Source organism: Macaca mulatta, chromosome 7 (assembly GCF_049350105.2).
Source record: "Macaca mulatta isolate MMU2019108-1 chromosome 7, T2T-MMU8v2.0, whole genome shotgun sequence".
Classification (NCBI taxonomy): domain Eukaryota; kingdom Metazoa; phylum Chordata; class Mammalia; order Primates; family Cercopithecidae; genus Macaca; species Macaca mulatta.
The window spans coordinates 148352490-148379130 of NC_133412.1; the positions used below are offsets into that span (position 1 = coordinate 148352490).

The 26641-nt window shown below is 44.6% G+C and overlaps 1 protein-coding gene across 1 annotated transcript in view; it reads right to left on the minus strand.

Annotated features, from left to right (window-relative positions):
* The window catches only part of TMED10 (transmembrane p24 trafficking protein 10), a 44881-nt gene extending 26473 nt beyond the window's left edge, over window positions 1-18408 (minus strand). The window contains exon 1 of the mRNA XM_015144148.3: window positions 18150-18408. Within this exon, the coding sequence (XP_014999634.1) occupies window positions 18150-18374 (225 nt within the window). The 5' untranslated portion in view covers window positions 18375-18408. The remainder of the gene's footprint in view (window positions 1-18149) is intronic.
* Window positions 18409-26641: the final 8233 nt, after the last annotated feature.

Consider the following 26641-nt stretch of genomic DNA (forward strand, 5'->3'; position numbering starts at 1 on the left):
AATTTAACAGTGCTTGCAGGATTTGGCACACATTTGCCCAACCACTTTATTTCCTGGAAGAATAGATTGGTTCCTCCAAGATATGAACAGTGTCCTTCAAAAACTTTTTTTTCTTTTAAGGAGAGGAGTCTCTCTACATTATAAAGGAGCTTAAATGCAGGTCATAAAACTCTTAAGGCATTGCTAAAAGTATCTTACAAAATGAATTAAGAAATCTGCTATGTTTTTCTGAAAGACTCCAGGAAAATCACATCTCCAACTGGTACTCCAAAGGGGTAAATACTATTTAAATTGTCCTCTACCACACTGTACTGAGGAACTGCAATCACAGAAGAACCATTTGCATTGTCTCTTCTATGACATCCGAAGAACATTAAAGACTCATTTTAAAGCAAAAACTGAAATTCATTTCAAGAGGCTGAAGGCAAAGGGCGCACCACTGCAGCCTGTACCTTTTATCAACACGAAATTTACCTCCCAGAAATAGTGTGTGATGATGCTGGAAGTTCCCCCAGGGCCTCCACATGTCTACACTCCCTATAACCTTCAGATGACACAACTACACAAGGGAATTTATCCGGATATTTGGAAATCCAGGCAGGCAACCTGACAACTGAACTTTCAGGTGGGGCTCACTCATATGGACTGTTTGGGCATTCTAAAACATCTCAGGATTTTTCTGAAAATCAGTGCGTTTCCTATCTAGTTCATATAACTTTGTAGTTATTTAGGAGCCAAGACATTAGTCTTAAAGAAAAACAAAACAAAACAAAAATCGTATCTTCCAACCCCAACATCATTACATAAACCAGGTAGCTAAAATTAGGGAATAGGAAACTGGGCCAAGCTCAATGACTAACCAGAGCCAGCAACGTCTAATAGGCTAAAATGATAGCTTAATTTCCTTTAATTAAAATGTTCTAATTATAGATCACCTTAAAAGGCCATCTGGTTTCTCAAGAATTGAGAGGTTTTTTTTTTCTTCGTAAACTGTCCTAGAGAACCACCTTGGTGAATCAATAACTGCTACTTTTTTTTTTTTTCCTTTTTTTCTTTTTTTTTTTTTTTGAGACGGAGTCTCGCTGTGTCTCCCAGGCTGGAGTGCAGTGGCGTGATCTCGGCTCACTGCAAGCTCCGCCTCCCGGGTTCACGCCATTCTCCCGCCTCAGCCTCCCAAGTAGCTGAGACTACAGGCGCCCGCCACCACGCCCGGCTAGTTTTTTGTATTTTTAGTAGAGACGGGGTTTCACCATGTTAGCCAGGATAGTCTCGATCTCCTGACCTCGTGATCCACCCGCCTCGGCCTCCCAAAGTGCTGGGATTACAGGCTTGAGCCACCGCGCCCGGCCAATAACTGCTACTTTTACCTACTATAACAGCAAGACCTTAAAAGGATTATTTTCTTCCCTTTTAACAATAAATACTTATAATAATAATCATAAAGTTCTTTAATTAAACAAAGGTAATACCAAGCTATAAAATTTGCCCATATGACATCAAGGAATGGGAATAAATATCTGTTTCTAGATGTCACCTTCTGAAGAAAAGTAAACCAAAGTTCACAACTTAAAAAGTAGGGGGGATGGGCATGGTGGCTCACACCTGTAATCCCAGCACTTGGGGAGGCCAAGGCAGGTGGGTCATTTGAGGTCAGGAGTTTGAGACCAGCTTGACCAACACGGCAAAACCCTGTCTCTGCTAAAAATAAAAAATTAGCCAGGCATGGTGGCAGGTGAGTGTAATCCCAGCTGCTCAGAAGGCTGAGGCAGGAGAATCGCTTGAACCTGGGAGGCGGAGGTTGCAGTGAGCTGAGATCCGGCCACTGCACTCCAGCCTGGGTGACACAGCAAGACTCCGTCTCAAAAAAAAAAAAAAAAAAAAAAAAAAACAGGAAAAAAAAGTGTTAATTTTATATGCAGAGTAGGTGATGTCAAGAATATGTGAATACTCACACTGAGCCTGTGAGAAATGAGAAAACAGGTAACTGGGAAGATAAACTCATTTAAAATTGGATTTTCTTGGACCATGCTAGGCAGTGGCTGGAAACAGATTTTTGAGCAGGTCCTGCTACTGAAATTGCTCTCATTCCTTTACCAAACATTCAAAATAAAACTTTCAAAGGATCTGTAAGTAGCTTAGGTCAATAAGGCAAGTAGGAATAAAATGAAATAGAGTTCACCTGAGGGAAGAAATAAGTCTTATCAAGAACCTGAATCGAGCAAATGATAACTGTATAATAAATTTGGTTCCAAGCTTTCTGGAAGCCAAAATTAAAAGATTAAAGAGACATCATTTGTTTTCTGATGAAAGCTCACAAATTTATCTCAGGGACAATCTTCCTGGAAGTAACCACGAACAACCATTTATCAGGAAGGTCCTTGTAGAAGGACTGTAACTAACAGACTCTTCATTTTCAACCATGATCTCGCTAAAGATACAAGCACAGTTCAAATGAGTTCTTTTAGTGAACCTCCCTAACAATGAATGACCTGATCTAATGCAGAGGTGAGACCTGGTTCTCTGCCCTGCCCCTAAGCACTACATTTCTCCCCATCCTAGCCCACTCTGGCTGCTCACAGAATTCCAGCCTTACTCTAGAGTTGCAGGAAGGATGGGACTACTTTTGGCCACTTGCTAGCACGACTGAGTTTAAAAAAAAAAAAAAAACAGTACCAGAAAAAGATGCCTTAAAAATAAAACTATCCACCCAGACTTAATTCCCTTCTCCAATAAAAGCAACCAGGGCTCCTTGGATAAATGATCCTAAGACTGAGGAAGGAAATGTACAAAATGAGCCTGGAGCATCTTATAGTGCCAGAAAGTAAGAAAGTGCTCAAAAACAAAAACCAGAGGTCGAGGGGGGCAGATCATTTAAGGTCGGGAGTTCAAGACCAGCCTGGCCAACATGGAGGTACCCCATCTCTATTAAAAATACAAAAATTAGCCAGGTATGGTGGCATGCACCTGTAATTGCAGCTACTCGGGAAGCTGAGGCATGAGAATCACTTGAACCCGGGAGGCAGAGGTTGCAGTGGGAGAAGATTGTGCCACTGCACTCCAGCATGGGTGACAGAGCGAGCCCCCATCTCAAAACAAACAAACAAAAATCAAAATCCAAAAAATACAAGAATGAGGGTATGTCAAAGGGAAACAGGAGCCTAAAGAGCTCCCAATAGCTAAAGCTGAAACAATTAGGGCAATAAAATACAGTACTGATTTATAATCCAAAGTACACAGTAAACATCCATGAATCTACACTTACATATAAATGATTGATTAAATAAATAAATAAGGAAGAGAGACAAATCTTCCGTGAAGATTCTCAAATAAATTATGTAGGCATCCGTAAGGAGTGTGAAGCATAACTCCCCACTCCTTAAGTGTGGGCTACATAAAGTGACTTCCTTCTAAAGAACACAGTATAGAAAGGGGGAAAAAAGAGTAACTCTGTAGTGGACTGACCAAAACATCATTAAGGGGGAAAAAAGGAAAGAAAAGAATAATTGTATAGTGAAGAAACCTGACAAACACTAATTCATCCAAATGATCAACGGCAGTATCAACGGTGACAAATCATGCTGATACCATGTGATGAAAATGACACTTTACAAGTGAATCATGGTTTTGACAAGAAAAAAAAAATGACACTTTATCTCTATGGTCTTCCTCCCCAAAACCCATAACCTCAGCTTATCGTGAGAAAAACATCTGACAAATGCTCAATAGCCAGGCCCACTGGCTCACACCTTGTAATCCCAGCACTTTAGGAGGCCAAAGGGAGAGGATCACTTGAGTCTAGGAATTTAAGACCAGCCTGGGCAACACAGGAAGACCCTGCCTCTACAAATAATTAAAAAAAAAAAAAAATTCGTTGGGTGTGGTCCCAGCTACTCAGAAGGCTGAGGCAGGAGAACTGCCTGATCCCAGGAAGTCAAGGCTGCAGTGAGTTGTGATCATGTCACTGCACTTCAGCCTGGGTGACAGAGCAAGACCCAGTCTCAAAACAAACACACAAACAAAAAACTCAAAGGCAAGGCGCAGTAATTCACGCCTGTAATCCCAGTACTTTGGGAGGCCGAGGCGGGCAGATCACTTGAGGTCAGGAGTTCGAGACCATCCTAGCTAACACAGTGAAACCCCGTCTCTACTAAATATACAAAAACTAGCCAAGCATGGTGGCACGCGCCTGTAGTCCCAGCTACTCAGGCAGCTGGGACAGCAGAGTCACTTGAACCCAGGAGGCAGAGGTTGCAGTGAGCCGAGATCGCACCACTGCACTCCAGCCTGGGTGACAGAGTGAGACTCCGTCTCAAAAAAAAAAAAAAGAACGGAAACAGGAATATCTAGCCTTTTCTCTCTCTCAGAGACCGTACAACATAGTACTTTTAAGATGGAAGGTTCTAGAGTCAGACTTTCTGGTCTGTGCTCAAATCACAGGCATGCCATTTACCAGCTGTAAACACTTGGGCATGTTCCTTAACTCCTCTACCTCATTTGTAAAATAAGGACAACAGTTGTACATACATCATACGGTTATTGTGAGAATTTTTTTTTTTAGTAGGGTCTCACTGTGTTGCCCAGCTGGTCGTGTACTCCTGGGCTCAAGAGATCCTCTGGTGTCAGCCTCCTGAGTAGCCGGGATTACAAGGACATACCACCATGCCCAGCTACTGTGAGGATTAAATGTTATACAAGTAAACTGCCTGGAACAGTGTTTCTCACATAGCAGGCATTCGAGAGGTGTTATATTATTGTTGTAACTGTTTGTTGGTGATAACTCAGAACTCCATAAATATTTAGATCATTAACCATATTTTCTTCCCTTTTTCTTTTGAGACAGAGTCGTTCTGTCGTAAAGACTGGAGTAAAGTGGCACTATCTCGGCTCCCTGCAACCTCTGCCTCCCGGGTTCGAGCAATTCTTGTGCCTCAGCCTCCACAGTAGCTGGGACTACAGATGCATGCCACCATGCCCAGGCAATTTTTTTTTTTTTTAGATGGAGACTTGCACTGTTGCTCAGGTTGGAGTGCAGTGGCACGATCTCAGCTCACTGCAACCTCCGTCTCCTGGGTTCAAGCGATTCTCCTGCCTCAGCCTCCCCGAGTAGCTGGGACTACAGGTGCACGCCACCAGGCCCGGCTAATTTTTTATTTTTTATTTTTAGTAGAGACAGGGTTTTACCATGTTGGCCAGGCTGGTCTTGAACTCCTGACCTTGTGATCCGCCTGCCTCGGACTCCCAAAGTGCTAGGATTACAGACGTAAGCCACCACGTCTGGCCCATTAACCATATTTTCTGTTTTTTTGTTTGTTTGTTTGTTTGTTTGTTTTTTGAGATGGAGTCTCGCTCTGTCGCTCAGGCTGGAGTGAACTGGACGATCTCGGATCACTGCAAACTCCGCCTCCTGGGTTCACGCCATTCTCCTGCCTCAGCCTCCCGAATAGCTGGACTACAGGCACCCGCCACCACACCCAGCTAATTTTTTGTATTTTTAGTAGAGACAGGGTTTCACATCGTTAGCCAGGATGGTTTCCATCTCCTGACCTCGTGATCTGCCCGCCTCAGCCTCCCAAAGTGCTGGGATTACAGGCGTGAGCCACCGTGCCTGGCCCATTAACCATATTTTCTAACCTAACAGTACTAATGGATGGCAAACTAGATAAATTATGCTATGTTCACTAAATCCAGGCATGATTAGGGCCCAAATGGCTATTGCATGGAAACAGAGAGAAAGGGGTAGTCAGGTACACTCTCAAGGAAGCAGCAGCAAGATTTAGAAAATGAAAGGATACAAAATGCTTAACAAAGCAGATGTTTGATCCTTTTAGCTGATAAAAAGAGACAGTAAGGAATCCAAGATGATGCCAGCTTTTCCTGTATGTGGTTTTTAACTTAATAAGGAATAAACTACATGAAGAATCCAACATTAGATATGCGGGGGAAAAGAGGATTGAGGCTACATATATAATTATCTCTACTCTTCACTTCATAAAAATTCACAAGTGAATACTGAGCCAAAGGGTCTATTCCCCTAAGATATAAAAAAGCAGAAAGAACACCAGCTCATTAAAGATGCTATGGTTTTAGATAGAAAAATAGTACCAGAAACACTTTCTTTTTCTTTTCTTTTTTTTTTTTTTCAGACAGTCTCGCTCTGTTACCCAGGCTGGAGTGCAGCGGCGTGATCTTGGCTCACCACAACCTCTGCCTCCCAAGTTCAAGCGATTCTCCTGCCTCAGCCTCCCGAGTAGCTGGCAATACAGGCGGACGCCACCACGCATGGCTAATTTTTATATTTTTAGTAGATACGGGGTTTCACCATGTTGGCCAGGCTGGTCTTGAACTCCTGACCTCATGATCCTCCCGCCTCAGCCTCCCAAAGTGTTGGGATTACAGGCGTGAGCCACTGCATCCAGCTTCAGAAACACTTTCAAAAGGGACCACTGTATCTCAAAAATGAAAAACATAAACTCTGATGGCTTAGGTGCTATATTTAATGGGCATAAAATGAATTTAAGCTGATCTTTTAAACAAAAGCATGTACAAAGTCTATCAAGTATATTCCTGAAATAAAAGGATCACATCTAGATTTTACCCAGAACAAAGTCAAACTTACCCCCCAAGCAGCACTTGGCAACACTAAATTCTTTCAAATTTCTAGTACAGTTCACTGATAGTATAACATAGTACATAAGTATTGCTTAAGCTAAAATATGATCGAGACTGGGAGGCTTTTTCTAGAAGTGCTGAAAACCAGAAATAGCAAATTTCCAGGCACTGGCATGATAATGGATAGATGCTCTCTTCCTGCTTCTATCAGCATTTGCTACATTAAGTTAACACAGGCAATACGTCATGCTTGACTTGGGGGAGGAGTGGGGGGGAGGAGAAAAGGGGAGAAAGAGAGGGAGGAAAGGAGGGGAATGAGAACGAAAGACCAGTTGCTGCCCTAACAATACTACTGCGGGGGTGAAGCCAGATCAAATGTTTTTTTTCATACTGTTCCAAAGTTATTTACGGTAAAAACCTCCAGCGTGACCCTTTTATTACGGGCACAAACAAAGCCTTGTTCTTTCTTAACAACTAGTCCCTTGATTTCCCACATTTTATGTTGAACAATGAGGTTGGGAGCACAGGATAAAGCAGATGACATCAACCTCCCTCAAGTCGGAGACTTGTTTGGGAGCCCAAGTTCGGGTCTGTGGCCAGCTGGCTGATTTCACAGAGGGCTCTACTGTCCAGGCTGCCAGACTGTATATGCGTATGGGGGCAATGGCTTAGGATCAAACTACCAGTCAGCAATTCACACAAGAAACAGCATAGAAGTCACTGCATCCCTACTAGGTTACCTTTACATATTTGTTCCACTTTCCTAGAAACCAGACTCAGTCTTCAGAAGTCAGCATAAAGATATGGTGTAGGAATTCCAAACTGGAAGCAGCCCCCTTCTCTAGATCAGTTCAAAACAGAGAAGGCTATAGACAACTGTTTACTGAATAAGAGAGATTTAAATGAAGTAATGTATCCTTTAACTTTTATGGAGAAGGAAGCACAAGGTCAAGTTATAATTAAAAGCTAGGAACTTTGTATGTAGTACAAAAAGAAATTCGATTTATATTATTAAATGTTAATGTACCAATTAGCCTTCTGTACTGAACCATCTATTTATTGACCTGTTTCTAACCCAGTGGACAATAGTCACATTAAATTCACGCTAAAAGGGCCATATTTTTCCCTACAGAAAAAGTCTGGCGTAAGTAAGGGTTCATGGATCGTTATTGATAAAAAGGATGGTTCATTTTGATGACAGAGCAACATGCATCCTATTCCTTTTTTTTTTTTGAGACGGAGTCTCACTCTGTCGCCTAGGCTGGAAGTGCAGTGGCATGATCTCGGCTCACTGCAACCTTCGCCTCTCGGGTACAAGCAACTCTCCTGCCTCAGCCTCCTGAGTAGCTGGGACTACAGGCGCACACCACCACGCCTGGCTAATTTTTGTATTTTTAGTAGAGACAGAGTTTTACCCTGTTGGCCAGGATGGTCTCGTTCTCCCGACCTCGTGATCCACCCACCTCGGCTTCCCAAAGTGCTGGGATTACAGGTGTGAGCCACCGCACCCAGCTGAAGCATCCTACTGTTTCTCCTTGTCAGCACAGTACAGACCTCAGTACAAATACCAGTAATAAAAAAGCTGAAATACAGTAATTCCAAACAAAATAATCTGAAAACTATAGCATATATACCATCTTTTCCTTCCTTCCTCCCTCCCCTGCCTCTTCTCCCCTCTGCCTCTCTCTCTTTCTCCTCCGCACCCCCCACCCCACCACCGCCCTTCTCTACTCCCTCCTCCCTCTCCTCCCTCTCCTCATGCCTGGCCTGTAGCATCTTTTCATAGTTTTTGGTGAGGGAAAAAAGAAGTTATAAGCCAATAGTTTCCCAACTGCCGAGTTACTTCTTCATAATTTTTAGGCTTGAGTTGTGGTAGGCCTATGACTCAAGGCTGAACTCTTTAAGGGATCTGTTTGGCTTTCTTATCTACAAGCTAGTTGGGAAGGACTGAAATCATAACTGGGTATAAGATCCAAATTTTCAGCCAGGTGCAGGGGTTCACGCCTATAATCTCAGTGCTTTGGGAGGTAGAGGTGGGAGGATCACTTGAGGCCAGGAGTTTGAGATTGCAGCGAGCTATGATCATGCCATTGCACTCCAGCCAGAGCAAAATAATAATAAAAATATTACCCAAATTTTTGAGTCCCTACAACAGGCTTTTATTATGGACCTGAAGTAATGGGGGAAACTTCTACATTCACTGTAAATGATGAGTTGATACTTCCTGCTTCAATTATGTGCAGCAAAGTCTTTATACCTGACACTAGTTAGCTTGATTTAGCCTCACTTTGTGAAATGAGTAGGAAAGTATGGAATAAACTCAGTTTGGAAATCTTAACACAAAATACATCTCAACATAGGCCTTAAGTAGAAATCTTTGCAGGAGAGGACCACCCATCATTTCAATCCATTTCTCTCTCTCTGTTCATAAAGGCCTCCCCTGACCACTCAAACACCCTTTAACCCATCAGTCACCCCCTGCTCCCTAGTGCCTGAACTTTCATTATAGTGCTCATCACTACCTGAAATTCTATTCTTTTAACTTGTCTTTTGTCTTTGTTCCCCACGAGAGCTCGAGCACCTTGCCCCCTGTTTATCCCCATATTCTCAGCCAGGTCTGACACATACTAAATATTAAATAAATATTTGTTGAATGAATGAAAGAATCACAAACAAACTACTCATAATTCCTCTCATTAAAATACTCCATATCTAGTTATTTCAATGACATATAGCACGAGGGGCTCTGAGGAGTAATTCAATTTTCATTCGATACAGAAGAAAGAAAAGAGTACTAACATCTATGGAGCGCCATAATGGGCCCTGCACAATAAAAACCTCACCCATCTCAATCAGTCCTTCTAACAAGTTTATGAGCTCTACGATTCCTGTATTACAGAAACAGGACCAGAGAAGAAGGGCTAAGTAATCCTTGCAAGACCCACATACCCTTTAAGTGGTGGAGCTGCCGGGATCTGAACCAAATCTATCTTACTTCAGATCTAGTCTCTACTATACCACAAGGCTTCTCAAGAAGACTAATATGTTTAACTCAGTTGTACAACAATGTGTATGTTAAACTAAAGACACAAAGATGAGTAAGACATTAAACAGCTCACAAAGTAAACACTACACTATGTGAAAAGTGCCATGTAAAACAGGAGGTAATGGTATATATACTACAGTATCTTTTCCTACAGCTTTTGGTGAGGGGAAAAAAAGTTATAAGCCAATGAGGCACACATAGGGGACACAGAAAGTCAAACACTGATCCAGGTTACGAGAACATTATATTCAAAGAACTGTAAGGTGTTCAGTATAGCTAGAGTCAGAGTGGGAGGAAGGAAATAAAGAGAATGGAAGAGGGAAAGATCAGAGATGAGGCAAGGACAGTGCTTGTTCATGTGTTCACTAATTCCTTAGGATGAAGTCCTACTATGTGCCAGGCCTTATATTAGACAAGCATTGCAATGATGAATGAAACCTAGTCTCTGTTCAAGCAGCTTATAGTTTATCCCAGGACATGGGCAAATACACAACTGCAACACAGAGTGGTACATGATAACATAGGTGCATTCACTAGATACTAAGATTTTCCTAGATAGAAAGAAGGTGAATCAGACAGATTACCAAGGCACTACATTCAGAGAGCCTTATAAGAAAGACTGCCTCAAGCCGGGCACAGTGGCTCATGCCTGTAATCACAGCACTTTGGGAGACAGGCGGATCACCTGAGGTCAGGAGTTTGACACCAGTCTGGCCAACATTGTCAAACCCCGTCTCTACTAAAAATACTAAAATTAGCCAGGAGCAGTGGTACGCACCTGTAATGCCAGCTACTTGGGAGGCTGAGGCAGGAGAATTGCTTGAACCTGGGAGGCAGAGGTTGCAATGAGCCAAGATCATACCATTGCACTCCGGCCTGGGCAAAAAGAGTGCAACTCCATCTCAAAAAAAAAAGACTGCCTCATTCAGCACAACCACCAAATGCTAAGCTCAGCTGGCCAGGTTCTGCACCAGTCTCCAGTTCTTATCCTATCTCAAATTAAACCACGGCTGCCTAAACCAAGGGTGGAAAAGTGACCAAAGACAAAACAATCCATTGGCTGACCTGAGACCTAGAATGTGGCCTAGCATATGAAAAGGAGCTCTGGCACTCAGGAGTTGCACTTCAGGAGCTAAAATGATGCATAGACAGAATCCCTGAAGCAGTCATCAAAATATAAGAAAAAGTGGCGGCCAGATGCAGTGGCTCATGCCTGTAATCCCAGCACTTTGGGAGGCTGAGGTGGGAGGATCATGAGGTCAGGAGATTGAGACCATCCTGGCTAACATGGTGAAAACCCGTCTCTACTAAAAATACAAAAAGTTAGCCAGGCGTGGTGGCAGGTGCCTGTAGTCCCAGCTACTCGGGAGGCTCAGGCAGGAGAATGATGTGAACCCGGGAGGCAGAGCTTGCAGTGATCGCGCCACTGCACTCCAGCCTGGGTGACAGAGCGAGACTCTGTCTCAAAAAAAAAAAAAAGAAAAAGTGGAACTAAGTGAACGGACACTATGAAAAAGACTGAGGCCGGGCGCGGTGGCTCAAGCCTGTAATCCCAGCACTTTGGGAGGCCGAGACGGGCGGATCACGAGGTCAGGAGATCGAGACCATCCTGGCTAACACAATGAAACCCCGTCTCCACTAAAAATACAAAAAAATTAGCCAGGCGTGGTGGCGGCGCCTGTAGTCCCAGCTACTCGGGAGGCTGAGGCAGGAGAATGGCGGGAACCCGGGAGGCGGAGCTTGCAGTGAGCCGAGATCGCGTCACTGCACTCCAGCCTGGGCGACAGAGCGAGACTCCGCCTCAAAAAAAAAAAAAAAAAGAAAAAGACTGAAAGCTGCTATGGGCTGAATCTGCTCACAAATGTGTTCTGTGGCTTGCATGGTATATTACATTTTCAAAAATGACACCTAGTTTGTGGTCTCCAAATACCAATCCCCACAAAAAGGAACCAGAATTCCTCAGAGAAACAGTTGTTCTGAGGTCAGGGGATAGACATATACAAAATAAGTCTAGAATACTTTGTCGTGCCAGAAAACAAGGATGCTCTCAAAACCTAACAGGATTATATCGAAAAAATACAGGAGCCAACATGAAGGAACCAAAGGGACAAATTGGGCATAAAGAATGGAAACAACTGCCTAAAACACAATGACTCTAAAAGTTGAAACAAACAATTAAAAAGAGTTCAGTAAAATACTTTTAAAAAAACCCAAAAACTCTTGGACAACAATGAAAATGACAAGGGCAACAATCTCTTACTCTGACAATTATCAATTAGAATAAATTCTGCATTTCTCCTACCAACATGAATGATAAATTTTAGGGTAATCAGATGATATTAATTCCTTAAGAATAATTTCAGCTAATAAATATGGAAGGAGTAACAGAATTAGAAAATCATCATTTCACAACCTTAATGAAATAATAAATTCACACAGTAGTCATCAGCAGATTCCCAAGTGAAAGGTTAATGGGAAACTTTACAATGAAGGCTTCAGGCTATTACCAGAGAGAAAAATGCCTCCCCCACACAAAGATGTCCACATCCTAATCCCTAGAACCCATGAATGTGTTATCTTACATGGCAAAAGGGATTGTGCAGATGTGATTAAATCAGATTAAGGGTCTTGAGGTGGAGAAGATTATCACAAGGGTCCTTATAAGAGAACAAGGGAGGCAGGTGGATAAGAGAATGAGATGAGATGATTATAGCCGGGGAGGGAGGGAGGAAGAGAGGGAGAAGGGGTGGTGAGGAACAAAGCAGAGGATGGAAAAGGGAAGGAGAGGGAGAAAGTTAAAGACACTATGCTACTGGCTTTAATTTTTTTTTTTTTTTGAGACACAGTATGGCTCTGTCACCCAGGCTGGAGTGCTGTGGCACGATCTCGGCTCACTACAATCTCTGCCTCCCAGGTTCAAACGATTCTCCTGCCTCGGTCTCCTGAGTAGCCGGGATTACAGGTGTGCACCACCATGACCAGCTAATTTTTGTATGTTTGGTGAAGACAGGGTTTCACCACGTTGGCCAGGCTGGTCTCAAACTCCTACCCTTCAGTGACTCGCCTGCCTTGGCCTCCCAAAATGTTGGGATTATAGGCAAGAGCCACCGCGACCAGCCTGGCTTTAAAGATGGAGCAAGGAGATATGAATCAAAGAATACAAGTGGCCTCTAGAAGCTAGAAAGGCAAGAAAACTGATCCCCATCCCACTATGAAAGTCTTCTGCCAAAACCTTGATTTTAGGACTTCTGACCTTCAGAACGATTAAGACAAATCCCTGATGTTTTAGGCCACAAATCTGCGGTAATTTGTTACAGCAACAGGACACTAAGACACACCTTAATCCACTTATCAATCTTAGCAGCTGCAATCAGGGGCACAAAAAGTACTGTGTGTTCCTGCAGTGACACTCTTGACAAAAAGATAAACCTGAATCGGGTTACATCTTTTTTTTTTTTTTTTAACACTAAGTTCTGGGTGGGGGGTACATGTGCAGAACGTGCAGGTTTGTTACATAGGTATACATGTGCCATGGTGGTTTGCTGTACCTCTGGTTACATCTTTACAGCTGATTCCTTTTACAAAAAGTACAGGGAAGGACTGGTTAAAAGACACCTCCAGGAAGCAAACAGACAACTCCAAAATGCTGTACATTCTTTTAAGAGCAATTGACTCCAACAATTCAATTGCAAGCGTAAGAAAGGAGATGAGAGGAAGAGGAGATTGCTCTAGATTAGACACTTGGAAGAGAATTGGCCGGGCGCGGTGGCTCAAGCCTGTAATCCCAGCACTTTGGGAGGCCGAGACGGGCGGATCACGAGGTCAGGAGATCGAGACCATCCTGGCTAATATGGTGAAACCCCGTCTCTACTAAAAATACAAAAAACTAGCCGGGCGAGGTGGTGGGCGCCTGTAGTCCCAGCTACTCGGGAGGCTGAGGCAGGAGAATGGCGTAAACCCGGGAGGCGGAGCTTGCAGTGAGCTGAGATCCGGCCACTGCACTCCAGCCTGGGCTACAGAGCGAGACTCTGTCTCAAAAAAAAAAAAAAAAAGATATTTTTGAGACAAGTGGGATCATACTATATGGACTGGGTATTAAGGATATTAAGGAATCATTGTTCTTTTTTTTTTTTTTTTGAGACACAGTCTCACTCTGTAGCCCAGGTAGGAATGCAGTGGCACAATCTTAGCTCACTGCAACCTCCACCTCCCAGGTTCAAGCAATTCTCCTGCCTCAGCCTCGAGCAGCTGGGATTACGGATGTGTGCCATCACGCCCAGCTAATTTTTTATTTTCAGTAGAGATGGGGTTTCACCGTGTTGCTCAGGCTGGTCTCGAACTCCTGACCTTGTGATTCGCCCGCCTCGGCCCCCCAAAGTGCTGGGATCACAGGCATGAGCCACTACGCCTGGCCATCATTGTTCATTTTGTGAGGTGTGATTAGCCACATAACACTGTGGTTTATATTTTTAAAGAGATGCATGCTGACATAGGCAGGACGGAAATACATGACATCTGGGATTTACTTTAATACAATTTAGCATGAAATGATATGGTGGAAGCAGTTAAGATGACATGTGTGGAAAGATCCTGATAACTGCTGAATCTAAGTAAAGGGTAGAAAGGTGAACTCACTATACTATTCTCTATAACCCTGAAAACAAATCAATGCCGAAACCAATCAGAACTGGCTGGTGAACTTTTTTTTATTTTCAGGGGGCCAAACCATTTTACTGAGGGAAATGGAGTGGCAAAGCAGTAGTGAGAACAAAGATCCATGGCCAGGTCAGGAGATCGAGACCATCCTGGCTAACACGGTGAAACCCCGTCTCTACTAAAAAAATACAAAAAAACTAGCCGGGCGAGGTGGCAGGCGCCTGTAGTCCCAGCTACTCGGGAGGCTGAGGCAGGAGAAGGGCGTAAACCCGGGAGGCGGAGCTTACAGTGAGCTGAGATCCGGCCACTGCACTCCAGCCTGGGCAACAGAGCCAGACTCCGTCTCAAAAAAAAAAAAAAAACAAAGATCCATGGCCCTCAGGTGAGCCGGGAGCACCCACGCTCTACAGCGCTGAAACCTGGTTGGTGAAATTTAAGTCAGGAGCTTTCGCATCAAAATCTGGTGTTCCTATTTCATATGAAAAATCAGATGTGGGCTGGGTGCAATGGCTCATGCCTGTAATCCTAGCACTTTGGGAGGCTGCGGTGGGTGGATTACTTGAATCCAGGAGTTCGAGACCAGCCTGGGTAACATGGTGAAACTCCATTTCTGCAAAAAAATTATGAAAACTAGCTGGGCACGGTGGCATGTGCCTGTAATCCCAGTTACTCAGGAGGCTGAGGTAGGAGGATCACCTGGGCCCTGGGGAGGGTCGAGGCTGCAGTAAGCCTGTGATGGTGCCACTGCACTCCAGTCTGGGAGGCGGAATGAGAAGGGAGGTGAAGGGAGGTGAAGGGAGGGGAGGGGAGGGGAGGAGAGGAGGGGGAGGAGAAGGGAGGAGAAGGGAGGAGAAGGGAGGAGGAGAAGAGAGGAGAAGAAGAAAAGAGAACAGAAGAGAAGCGAAGCGAATCACGTGTGGGCCGAAGAATCACATGTGGCAAAAGGGCCCACATGTTTGCATGGCAAGTCTCATCAAGAACTGAGTATTGGTCACCCCTAATTAATAACAGTTTCCACTACGTCCAATTATTCTCCCATTTATCATCACTGTTGTTTCTTTTAAATACCTGGTCCAATTTATTCAATTATATTACCTATTTGGCATTTGGCTGTAGGACCCTTGTAGTTCCATTAAGCTGGTTAGTAGCAAAAGAACAGAGCAGACACAGGAGAGCAACTGAGTGATGGTAAAATGCTAGGGTGTATGCACAAAGTCCTGCTGGGTTTTGTTTTGAGATGGAGTCTTGTTCTGTTGTCCAGGCTGGAGTGCAGTGGCACAGTCTCAGCTCATTGCAGCCACCGCCTCCCAGGTTCTAGTGATTATCCTGCCTCAGCCTCCCAGGTAGCTGGGATTACAGGCACACGCCACCATGCCCAGCTAATTTTTGTATTTTTAGTAGAGACCGGGTTTTACCATGTTGGCCAGGCTGGTCTTGAACTCCTGAACTCAGGTGATCCACCTGCCTCGGCCTCCCAAAGTGTTAGGGTTACAGGCATGAGCCACCAAGCCCGGCCTAAAGTCCTGCTGTTGAGGTCCCTTCACCAGCCCTAGATTCAATGTAATTCCCATAAGGCCATGCTAAACTACATTTCCTGTTATTTAGAGTACTTACTAGAAGCAAGGTAATATGCCTGGCATTCTTGAAAAGATGAATCTGAAAATAGTTCCTACCCTGAGGATACTAACAGTCTAATAAGTAGGTCAAGGCATAAACAAAAACAGTTCAGAAAATAGGTGAGTTCAGGGTACTGTTCAGGGTGGCTCCATGTAGAATGCAAAGTGGGAAGTGACCACACATATAGCTCAGAAACAGATCATGAAGAGCACAACAAAGCATGCTGAGAAATTTAAACTATCAATAAGCAATAGTGAGCCACTGAAGGGCTTTAAAATATAAGAACAAATCAGACAGCAACAGTGGAGATGAGAGCAAGGTCTCTTTCATTGCTGAAATTCCCTGAGTCCATGAACATCCTCTGAAGAGTTGGAAGCATGATCTCCCACCCGGGAAACACTATGTCTAAGCTTCTAAAATCATGCCATCACTATTTTCCTGGGTAGAGAGATGTTTGGTACCCAAAGAGAATAATAAAAGGATGGGTCACAGATTAATTGCCCTGAAAATAGTTTATCTCTCCCAAATAAAGTAGAAATAAACTACATGTATTACCACACTACTGGGTTCCACTACTTTAACATAAGTAACGGTCTTATTATATCTGAAACTCTATTAAAAAGTAAAAACGAGGCCGCCGGGCGCAGTGGCTCACGGCTGTAATCCCAGCACTTTGGGAGGCCGAGGCGGGCGGATCACCATCGTGGTCAAGAGATCGAGACCATCCTGGCCAACATGGTGAAACGTCATCTCTACTAAAAACACAAAAATTAGCTGGGTGTGGTGGCGGGTGCCTATAGTCCCAGCTACTTGGAAGGCTGAGGCAGGAGAATCGCTTGAACCCAGGAGGTAGAGGCTGCAGTGAGCTGAGATCGTGCCACTGCACTCCAGCCTGGACGACGGAGGGAGACTCCGTCTCAAAAAAAAAAAAAAGGTAAAAATGTTTCTTACTATTTAGCATAAGAAAAGCAAGCCTCATTGTGTTACAAAGAAATAAAAAAAGACACTTTACTTATTGTGAATGAATAAAATTACCTAAAATACAACCAAATACTGACAGATATCAAATTATATTAATGTCTCAAAGACCAGGCCAGGCTACTCTTAGCTACAGAATGGGACCAAACTAGTATTATGGTAGTAGTTGTCACCATCCAAGAGCACAGTTGGTATTTACATAAAAGTAGCCAAGTCCAGATTCTGGTATACCAAAGAAAAAGGACTAGAGACTGAGACCATTTTGTAACCAATAATAGACTTTAATCAATTACAGAAATTACGAATTTAAAACAAGGAAGGAATAAGGTTGCAGCGCTTTTCCCTCAACATACTTAACTACCAAACTAAGTAAGAATCTATTCCAACGCAAGGACAGAAAACCAAACACCGCATGTTCTCACTCATAGGTGGGAAGTGAACAATGAGAACACTTGGACACAGGACGGGGAACATCACACACCGGGGCCTGTCGTGGGGTGGGGGGATGGGGGAGGGATAACATTAGGAGAAATACCTAATGTAAATGACGAATTAATGGGTGCAGCACACCAACATGGCACATGTACACATATGTAACAAACCTGCACGTTGTGCACATGTACCCTAGAACTTAAAGTATAATAATAATTTTTTAAAAAAGAATCTATTCCATCTGTGACACTAGTTTATTCTACCTCTGAGTCTCAGTTTCCTCATTTGTAAAATGGGGCTAACAGTACCTATCTACTTCATAGGATAGTGCATGAACCAAATGGTAATATATGCAAAGCAGCACAGTAACTGACACAGCAGATGCTCAATAACATTCTATTAATCACAGCTTTGTCTCCATTACTTTCCTGCAGGTATCGCGGTATCTTATGATGCCAATTCCCATAAATATTCAACATCCCAACACTTATTTGGAGAACCAAGTTACGGTTCAAGGTATCTGAGACCAAAACTGGTATAGGACGTTGACAACAACCGCTCCAGCTCAGGTGTCACCACATCCGCCAAAGCCTCGCAGCCCTTCTTGGGGTTCCCAGGCGTTGGTGCCCAGCCCCGCCCCGCGAAAGGCAACCAGCGGGGTGAGGGGGCGGGCTCCACCGCACGTCCTTTGCGCTCCCCAGAGGCGAGAACAACTCACGGGCCTCCGCCCGCCCGACTCCCCCGAACCCGGGCCTCCCCTCGCCTAAGCCTGCAGTCTTCCCTCCCGGCCCCATGTCGCCCAGTGCCGCACCTTGAGGTGGCTGCGCAGGCCGCCAGCGCCCCCAGACTGGTCGGAGATCTCGTACGCGCCAGTCACTAGCAGGTCCTTGTGGATCTCCTCACGGAGGCACTTGCGAGAGTTAATGGGAAGATGGAAGGAGATGGCGAGGACCAAGCTGGGGCAGAGCAGGAACAAAAGCAGCAACGCCAACGGACAACGGCCACGCCGGGCTGGTGGGCCAGACAAACCAGACATGGTGCTGGAGACTCGTTCACCACCCAAGGCCTCTACCGCGCCGGAACCGGGAGGACCCACGTGACTCACCTCTGACCTACTGATGCCGTCCGCGCCATTTTGGAGTCTGGCAAATAGAGAAAGAATCTGTAGCGAATCTTTTGAAAAGGGAAGAAGGGATAGGTACCATGTCAAAACCACAAACTTAAGTGGTTAAAGAAGCTTTAATAGAATACTGTTGCAAAAGTTTTATTTTCGTTGAACTTAGTGACTACTAAGTCGGCCATGGCAAGTATGGGCAACCCTGGAAGTAATTCTCCTTTAACTTCCGAAAGATGTACCCAAGAGTTTAAAGGCGAGTGACACCATAGCAACCAAGCCCCAATAGGAAACAGCCACAAGACCCTTTGCTGGGCCCGCCCACCGGCCGGCTGGGCGCGCGGGCGGGGAGTAAGGCCGAGTCTCCGAGGCTGAGGCGGGTTGCAAGGCACTCTCGGCGCCTTTGACACCTGGATGACACCTGGGGCATTGAGACACTAGAGAGGAAAATTTCGAGGAAAGATTTAAACTTGGCTATTAGCGAGTGTGGACCAGTACCTTAGAGAAGTTGTAGAGGTTACCTGATGAATGTGTGCCGGGCAGACATCCAATTCATGTCCCAGAGCAGGGTATTTGGGCTGGAGTTAACTGTCTGGCTAACTGAATGTACATGGTGTTATTATTATTATTATTATTGTTATTATTATTATTTTAGCAAACATTGAATGTCTTCTAAGCTATATTCAAAACAAATTTGAATTTGGTATTTAAATTGAATAAAACAACATGTTTTGGTCCAGTCTCAGATGAACATAGTTAAGGGTTTAGCAGATAAGTGTTGTCAGGGAAAGTGAATATGTGTGTGTTGTAAGTTCACAAACACTTTAGGGATCAATTGCAAATAGACAAGCAAATTGACATGGTAATAATTCATACATTCATTCAATGGAGTACCTACTGTGTGCCAGACACTATACTATGCATGTATGTCCACACGTTTATTGATTTAACAAACTATTACTGAGATGCTATCAAATATTCAGAGCTGAAGAATATATGAAAATAAACGGCCGGGCACAGTGGCTCATGCCTGTAATCCCAGCACTTTGGGAGGCCTTGTGACTTTGGATCACAAGGTCAGGAGTTCAAGACCAGCCTGGCCAAGATGGTGAAACCCCATCTCTACTAAAAATACAAAAAAATTAGCCGGGCGTGGTGGCGGGCGCCTGTAATCCCAGCCACTTGGGAGGCTAAGGCAGAGAATTGCTCGAACCTGGGAGGCGGAGGTTACAGTGAGCCGAGATGGCGCCACTGCACTCCAGCCTGGGCGACGGAGCGAGACTTGTCTCAAAAAAGAAGGAAAGAAAGAAAATGGAATTGCTTCTTGGCCTTTTGGCTAAGATCAAGCGTAGAAAATAAACGTGGAAGACACAGTAGCCCATGTTGGGAATCATTACCTACTTTGATTAACGTTTATTGAGCATCTTCAGAAATATCCAGAAGATGGACTGTCTGCCCTTAGTAATGTACACGATTGGTGTTTTTTTCTTTTTAAACTTAGTCCATTTAGTTATTTTCCTAGAAACGAAATCCCACAAACAAAACAAGAACAAACAAAGAAGCTGTAAAGCATTTACAATTTTGACAAATGCCATACAATAATTATTTTATGAGGTGTCCACTTAGGAACATTTCATTTGATTGTTGTATCACTGATCTAAGATAAGATTGCTAGTCCACACAGTGCATCCTGATAATTTGCATTGGCCTTTTCCCTGCCAATGCAGGCAATCAGTTTAAGCAGTTATCTAATTCATTGTCTACTTGCATTCCTGAGGCTCTGCTGACCAATAGCAAGAGATCTGCAACCCATGAAAAAACTGTGTATGTGTTTTCTTTAAATTTCCATCTTACATTTACATAATAGATAATGCAATTTAAAATATTTTCACATATCATAATGATCTCCTTTGACATTTTCAAAAACCCTGTGAAATAGTCTGGACAATTTGTTCATTTTACAGATGAGGAAACTGAGGTTCTGAGAGGCCAAAGAATCATACTGTTAAAGAAAAAAATACTTCATGACATTTGTTAAAGAACTGTAAAGCAGGCCAGACATGGTGGCTCACACCTGTAATCCTAGCACTTTGGGAGGCCAAGGCGGGCAGATCACTTGAGGGCAGGAGTTCAAAACCAGCCAACATGATGAAATCTTGTCTCTACTAAAAATACAAAAAATTAGCCTGGCGTGGTGGTGGATGCCTGTAATCCCAGCTACTTGGGAGGCTGAGACAGGAGAATTGTTTGAGCCCAGGAGGCAGAGGTTGCAGTGAGCCAAGATCACACCACTGCCCTCCAGCCCGGATGACAGAGCGAGACTCCTTCTCAAAAAAAAAAAAAAAAAAAAAATTGCAGAGCAAACCTTTATTCCAGGGGTACTGCCAAGACAGGTAATACAGGCGCCTACGACAATAGAATTTTGTAGCAGGAGGGAGAGATCGGGCTCAATTCCAAATGCAAGGAAAAGTAGGGATTTACAGCCAAGAATCAGGGTCAGTTAATGGAAAATTACTAAAAGGAAATATTGGGAGTAAGGGGACATTCTGGCTAAACTAACTTAGCAGGATTCTTCCTAAAACTGGACAATGCAGAGTCATGGAAGTCCAAAAGTCAGAGCCTAGTTGAGAAGGCAGATCAGAACAGCCTGGGTAGAGTTTGGTCAAGGAGAGAATCTTTGTCAGTACTCCAAACCCCATGAGCTTAAAAGTGACAAAAGCTGTCTGGGGGCCTGAGCTGTCCTTGGGAAGATGCTATGATTCCTTATTTTACAGATGAAGAAACTCAGACGCAGAGCAGTTACTTTTCTGTGTCACAGCTCTCAAGTCCTTTCTTTTGTTTTTTGAGATGGAGTCTGGCTCTGTTGCCCAGGCTAGAGTGTGGTGGTGTGATCTTGGCTTACCACAACCTATGCCTCCTGGGTTGAAGTGGTTCTCCTGCCTCAGCCTCCTGAGTAGCTGGGATTACAGGTGCATACCACCATGCCCAGCTAATTTTTGTATTTTTAGAAGAGACAGGGTTTCACCATGTTGGTCAGGCTAGTCTTGAACTCCTGACCTTGAGATCTGCCCGTCTCAGCCCACAAAGTGCTGGGATTACAGGTGTGAGCCACTGTGCCCGGCTTCCAGGCCTTTCTTGTCCTGTAGTCTCACTTATCCCCATCCTTCAACACCTCCTGTCTTTCTTCCCTCCTTTATAGTTTTCCCCTCAGCACTCATTACTATCAAAGAAAGCATACATTTTGCTTATGAATTGTGTTTATTAGTCTGTCTCCCTAACTAGAATGTCTGTTTTGTGAGGGCAGGGATTTTTGTCTGTTTTTTTCACTGTTTTATCTTCTGAACCTAAAACAGTGCCTAGCACTTAGGTACAATAAATAATGGTGCAATGAATTTAAGACTGATACCTTAGAAAGCCCAACAGCAAATTTCTCCCATTATTCTTTAGCTGTTTTCACATAAATTTGTCTAATCCATAATGTATCTAAAGTGTAGGTACAGTTTCAGTGTCACCAACAACATGTGTATCTTTTCTTTTTTTTTTTTTTTTTTGAGACGGAGTCTTGCTCTGTCACCCAGGCTGGGGTGCAGTGGCCGGATCTCAGCTCACTGCAAGCTCCACCTCCCGGGTTTACGCCATTCTCCTGCCTCAGCCTCCTGAGTAGCTGGGACTACAGGCGCCCGCCACCTCGCCCGGCTAGTTTTTTGTATTTTTTAGTAGAGATGGGGTTTCACCGTGTTAGCCAGGATGGTCTCGATTTCCTGACCTCGTGATCCACCCGTCTCGGCCTCCCAAAGTGCTGGGATTACAGGCTTGAGCCACCGCGCCCGGCCTGTATCTTTTCTTAAAAAAAAAATTGGAAAATATATGCTTGTTTCTATGTAAGGACACAGAAACAAACAAACAAAAACACAATTCTCCTCTGTATGCTGTGGAATGGAACCGAGACTTTTAAACCTGCACCTGTGTTAAAGAAGTTACCGGCCCGGCGTGGTGGCTCATGCCTGTAATCCCAGCACTTTGGGAGGCTGAGGGAGGTGGATCCCGAGGTCAGGAGATCGAGACCATCCTGGCCAACATGGTGAAACCCCGTCTCTACTGAAATACAAAAAAATTAGCCAGGCATGGTGACACATGCCTGTAGTTCTAGCTACTCAGGAGGCTAAGGCAGGGGAATTGCTTGAACCTGGGAGGCGGAGGTTGCAGTGAGCCTAGATTTCGCCACGGCACTCCAGCCTGGCGACAGGGTGAGACTCTGTCTCAAGAAAAAAAAAACAAAAAACAAAAAAAAAAAGAAGTTGCCATTGCACCAGATGCAGTGGCTCACGCCTGTAATCCCAACATTTTGGGAGGCTGAGGCAGGCGATTCACATGAGGTCAGGAGTTCGAGACCAGCCTGGCCAACGTGGTAAAACCCCATCTCAACTAGAAATACAACAATTGGCTGGGTGTGGTGGCTCACACCTGTAATCCCAGCCACTTGGGAGGTTGTGGCAGGAGACTCGCTTGAACCCAGGAGGCAGAGGTTACAGTGAGCCGAGATTGCGCCACTGCACTCCAGCCTGGGTGACAGAGCAAGACTCCATCAAAAAAAAAAAAAAAAAAGGACACTGTTTTATATCTACATGGTAGAAAGGCCTCATTTGGATTGAAGAGCAAATGGAAAGTGTCCCATAACTACAGTAAATGCTTCTCTTTGGCCAGCAGTCTTCTGCCATCCTGTCATCCTGAAACTTCCCCAGCCAAATCCACCTAAGATTCCTGAGCCACTGGAGCCTCTGGAGGTGAAGAAATATCATGAAGACACCCTCTGCCAGTCTATCCCTAAGCCATATGTTTCTCAACTTTTCCTTTGTGTAAGAGGGGGCATGTTTAAAACACACCTCACCCCAGATGGTGAATCAGAAGCTCTTACTAAAAATTTGCATTTGGGCTGGGCGCAGTGGCTCACGCTTATAATCCCAGCACTTTGGGAGGCTAAGGCAGGCAGACTGCTTGAGTCCGGGAGTTCCAGACCAGCCTGGGTGACATGACAAAACCCTATCTCTACAAGAAATACCAATAATCAGCTGGACATAGTGGTGTATGCCTATAGTCCCAGCTACTCTGGAGGCTGAAGTGGAAGGATTGCTTAAGCCTCGGAGGCAGAGGTTGCAGTGAACCGAGATCACATCACTGCACTCCAGCCTGGGTGACAGAGTGGGACCATGTCTTAAAAAAAAAAAAAAAAAAAAAAAAGAGAGAGAAAAAAAGAAAAATCTGCATTTGTAACAAGCTTGCTGAGTGATTCTGTGGTTGGGAGTGCTTGGACCCTTTCCTGACACCTCCTTGCACCAGCCTAATCCTCCAGTGTGGCTTGAGACTCCTCAGCTCCATGCAGAAGCCATCAAGGATTCCTGACTTGGTTTTTCCCGCCTACTCATGTATATAACCCCACATGGAGTATGTGTTTACATAGCTAAGACAAGATGGGCTCTGTGAGGATACAAAAGACCGCTTTGGAGAGCAATTTGGCAATATTTGCCACATGCCATACTCTTTGACCCAGAGAGTGATTCCAAGGGTCTCTTTAATGGGTCTTCTAAATGTTAGAGTCCCCCAGGACCTGGTCCTGGAAACTTGCTCTGCATTCCAGGTGATGTCATCCAATTCCATGACTTTATTTTTATATTTTTAATTTATTTTTATTTTTTTGAGACAGAGTTTCACTCTTGTTGCCCAGGTTAGAGTGCCATGGTGCAATCTCAGCTCACTGCAACCACCGCCTCCAGGGTTCAAGCGATTCTCCTGCCTTTGTCTCCTAAGTAGCTGGGATTACATACATACATCACCACATCTGGCTAATTTTGTATTTCTAGTAGAGACGGGGTTTCTTGGCCGGGCGCGGTGGCTCAAGCCTGTAATCCCAGCACTTTGGGAGGCCGAGACGGGCGGATCACGAGGTCAGGAGATCGAGACCATCCTGGCTAACACCGTGAAACCCCGTCTCTACTAAAAATACAAAAAACTAGCCGGGCGAGGTGGCAGGCGCCTGTAGTCCCAGCTACTCCGGAGGCTGAGGCAGGAGAATGGCGTAAACCCGGGAGGCGGAGCTTGCAGTGAGCTGAGATCCGGCCACTGCACTCCAGCCCGGGCTACAGAGCAAGACTCCGTCTCAAAACAAAAAAAAAAAAAAAAAAAAAAAGAGACGGGGTTTCTCCATGTTGGTCAGGCTGGTCTCGAATTCCCGACCTCAGGTGATCCGCCCACCTTGGCCTCCCAAAGTGCTGGGATTATAGGTGTGAGCCACCGCACCTGGCCTTTTATTTTTATATATATATATATATATATATTTTTTTTTTTTTATATGGAACCTCGCTGTGTCCCCCAGGCTGGAGTGCAGTGGCGCAATCTCGGCTCTCTGCAACCTCCGCCTTGCGGATTCAAGCAATTCTCCTGTCTCAGCCTCCCAAGTAGCTGGGACTTGGGACTATAGGCCCACGACACCACGCCCAGCTAATTTTTGTATTTTTAGTAGAGATGATGTTTCACCATATTGGTCAGGCTGGTCTCGAACTCCTGACCTCAGGTGATCCACCCTCCTTGGCCTCCCAAAGTGCTAGGATTACAGGCATGAGCCACCGCCCCCAACCCAATTCCATGACTTTAAATGTATCTGTAGACCGATAATTCCCAAAAGCTCTCCTTCTCAGCTGTTTTCTCATAGACTCTGCTGACTGCTCCTCATCACTTAGGACCCAACTGAATGTCACCACCCCACATAAGAACCGATAATTCTCCTGACCTCTCCCATAAGCTTCAGAGTCTATATCGAGCTCCCTACTTGACATCTCCACTTGAATGACTAATAGGCAATTCATACTTAACTCTTGATTTCCCTTCTCCCCTCTTCCCCTGTCTGGCTCCCAAATCCGCTTCTTCTGCATCTCAGTAAATGGCACCACCTTCTGCCTAGTCAATAACACCATTCCTGTTTCCTCTTTAACTAACCTCCCTAGACAGAGTCAGTTCATCAACAAGTCCCATCAGTTCTGGACTGGGTCCTAAAATATATGCAGGTCAGTTTCTACTTCTCTGTAAGCTAGGGGTCCATAAACTGCTGCCTAGCTAGGCAGGCCAAATCTGGCATGCAACCTCCTGTTTTTCTATTGTGCAAGAGCTAAGAATGGCTTTTACATTTTTTGAGGGCTGTTAAAAAAAAGGAGGAGGAGAAAGAAGAGAAGAATGTGCGATAGAGAGCTCAAATGACCTGCAAGCCTGAAATATTTGCTATCTGACCTTTTACAGAAAAAGTTTATTTCTGTCAGTTAAGCAAACAAGACAACAGCCTCCTTAATGGTTATCTCTGCTTTTATTATTGCCTGACAATAATCATACTTGTTGATGTACCCAGAATTTTTTTCTTTTTTTTCTCTGATTATTATTATTATTATTTTTTTTTAAGTAAAGCAGATCAACTAGATTGAAATCCAGACACCCAGTCACAGCCTGAAGGCTGAAGGCCACTGTGCTCTGGCTCATGCCTGCCTCTTTGTGCTCATTCTACCCATTAATGTCTCACCTGGCCTTGCAAACAGTTTAAGCTCCTACATGCATCAGAGCCTTGGACCTTGCTGCCTACCTGGAGCCCTGCTTCTCAGCTGTTGTCTCATAGACTCTGCTGACTGCTCCTCATCATTTAGGACCCAACTGAATGTCACCACCCCACATAAGTAACCCTGCCCTTGGGTTACTTTATATCACATTATCTGGTTTTATTATCTTTATTTTTTCTCTCTCTCTTTTTTTTTTTTTTTTTTGAGATGGAGTCTCCCTCTGTTGTCCAAGCTAGAGTGTAGTGGCACAGTCTTGGCTCACTGCAACCTCTGCCTCCTGGGTTCTAATGATTCTCGTGCCACAACCTCCCGAGTAGCTGGGACTACAGGCACGTGCTACTGTGCCTGGATAATTTTTGTATTTTTGGTAGAGATGGGGTTTCACCATGTTGGCCAAGCTGGTCTTGAACTCCTGACCTCAAGTGATCTGCCTGCCTTGGCCTCCCAAAGTGCAGGAATTACAGGTGTGAGCCACCACACCTGGCTCTTTTTATTTTTTTTTAGAGACAGGGTCTTGCTGTGTAACCCAGGCTGGAGTGCAGTGGCGCCGCCATCATAGCTCAGTGCTGCCTCCATCTCCCTGGCTCAAGCGAT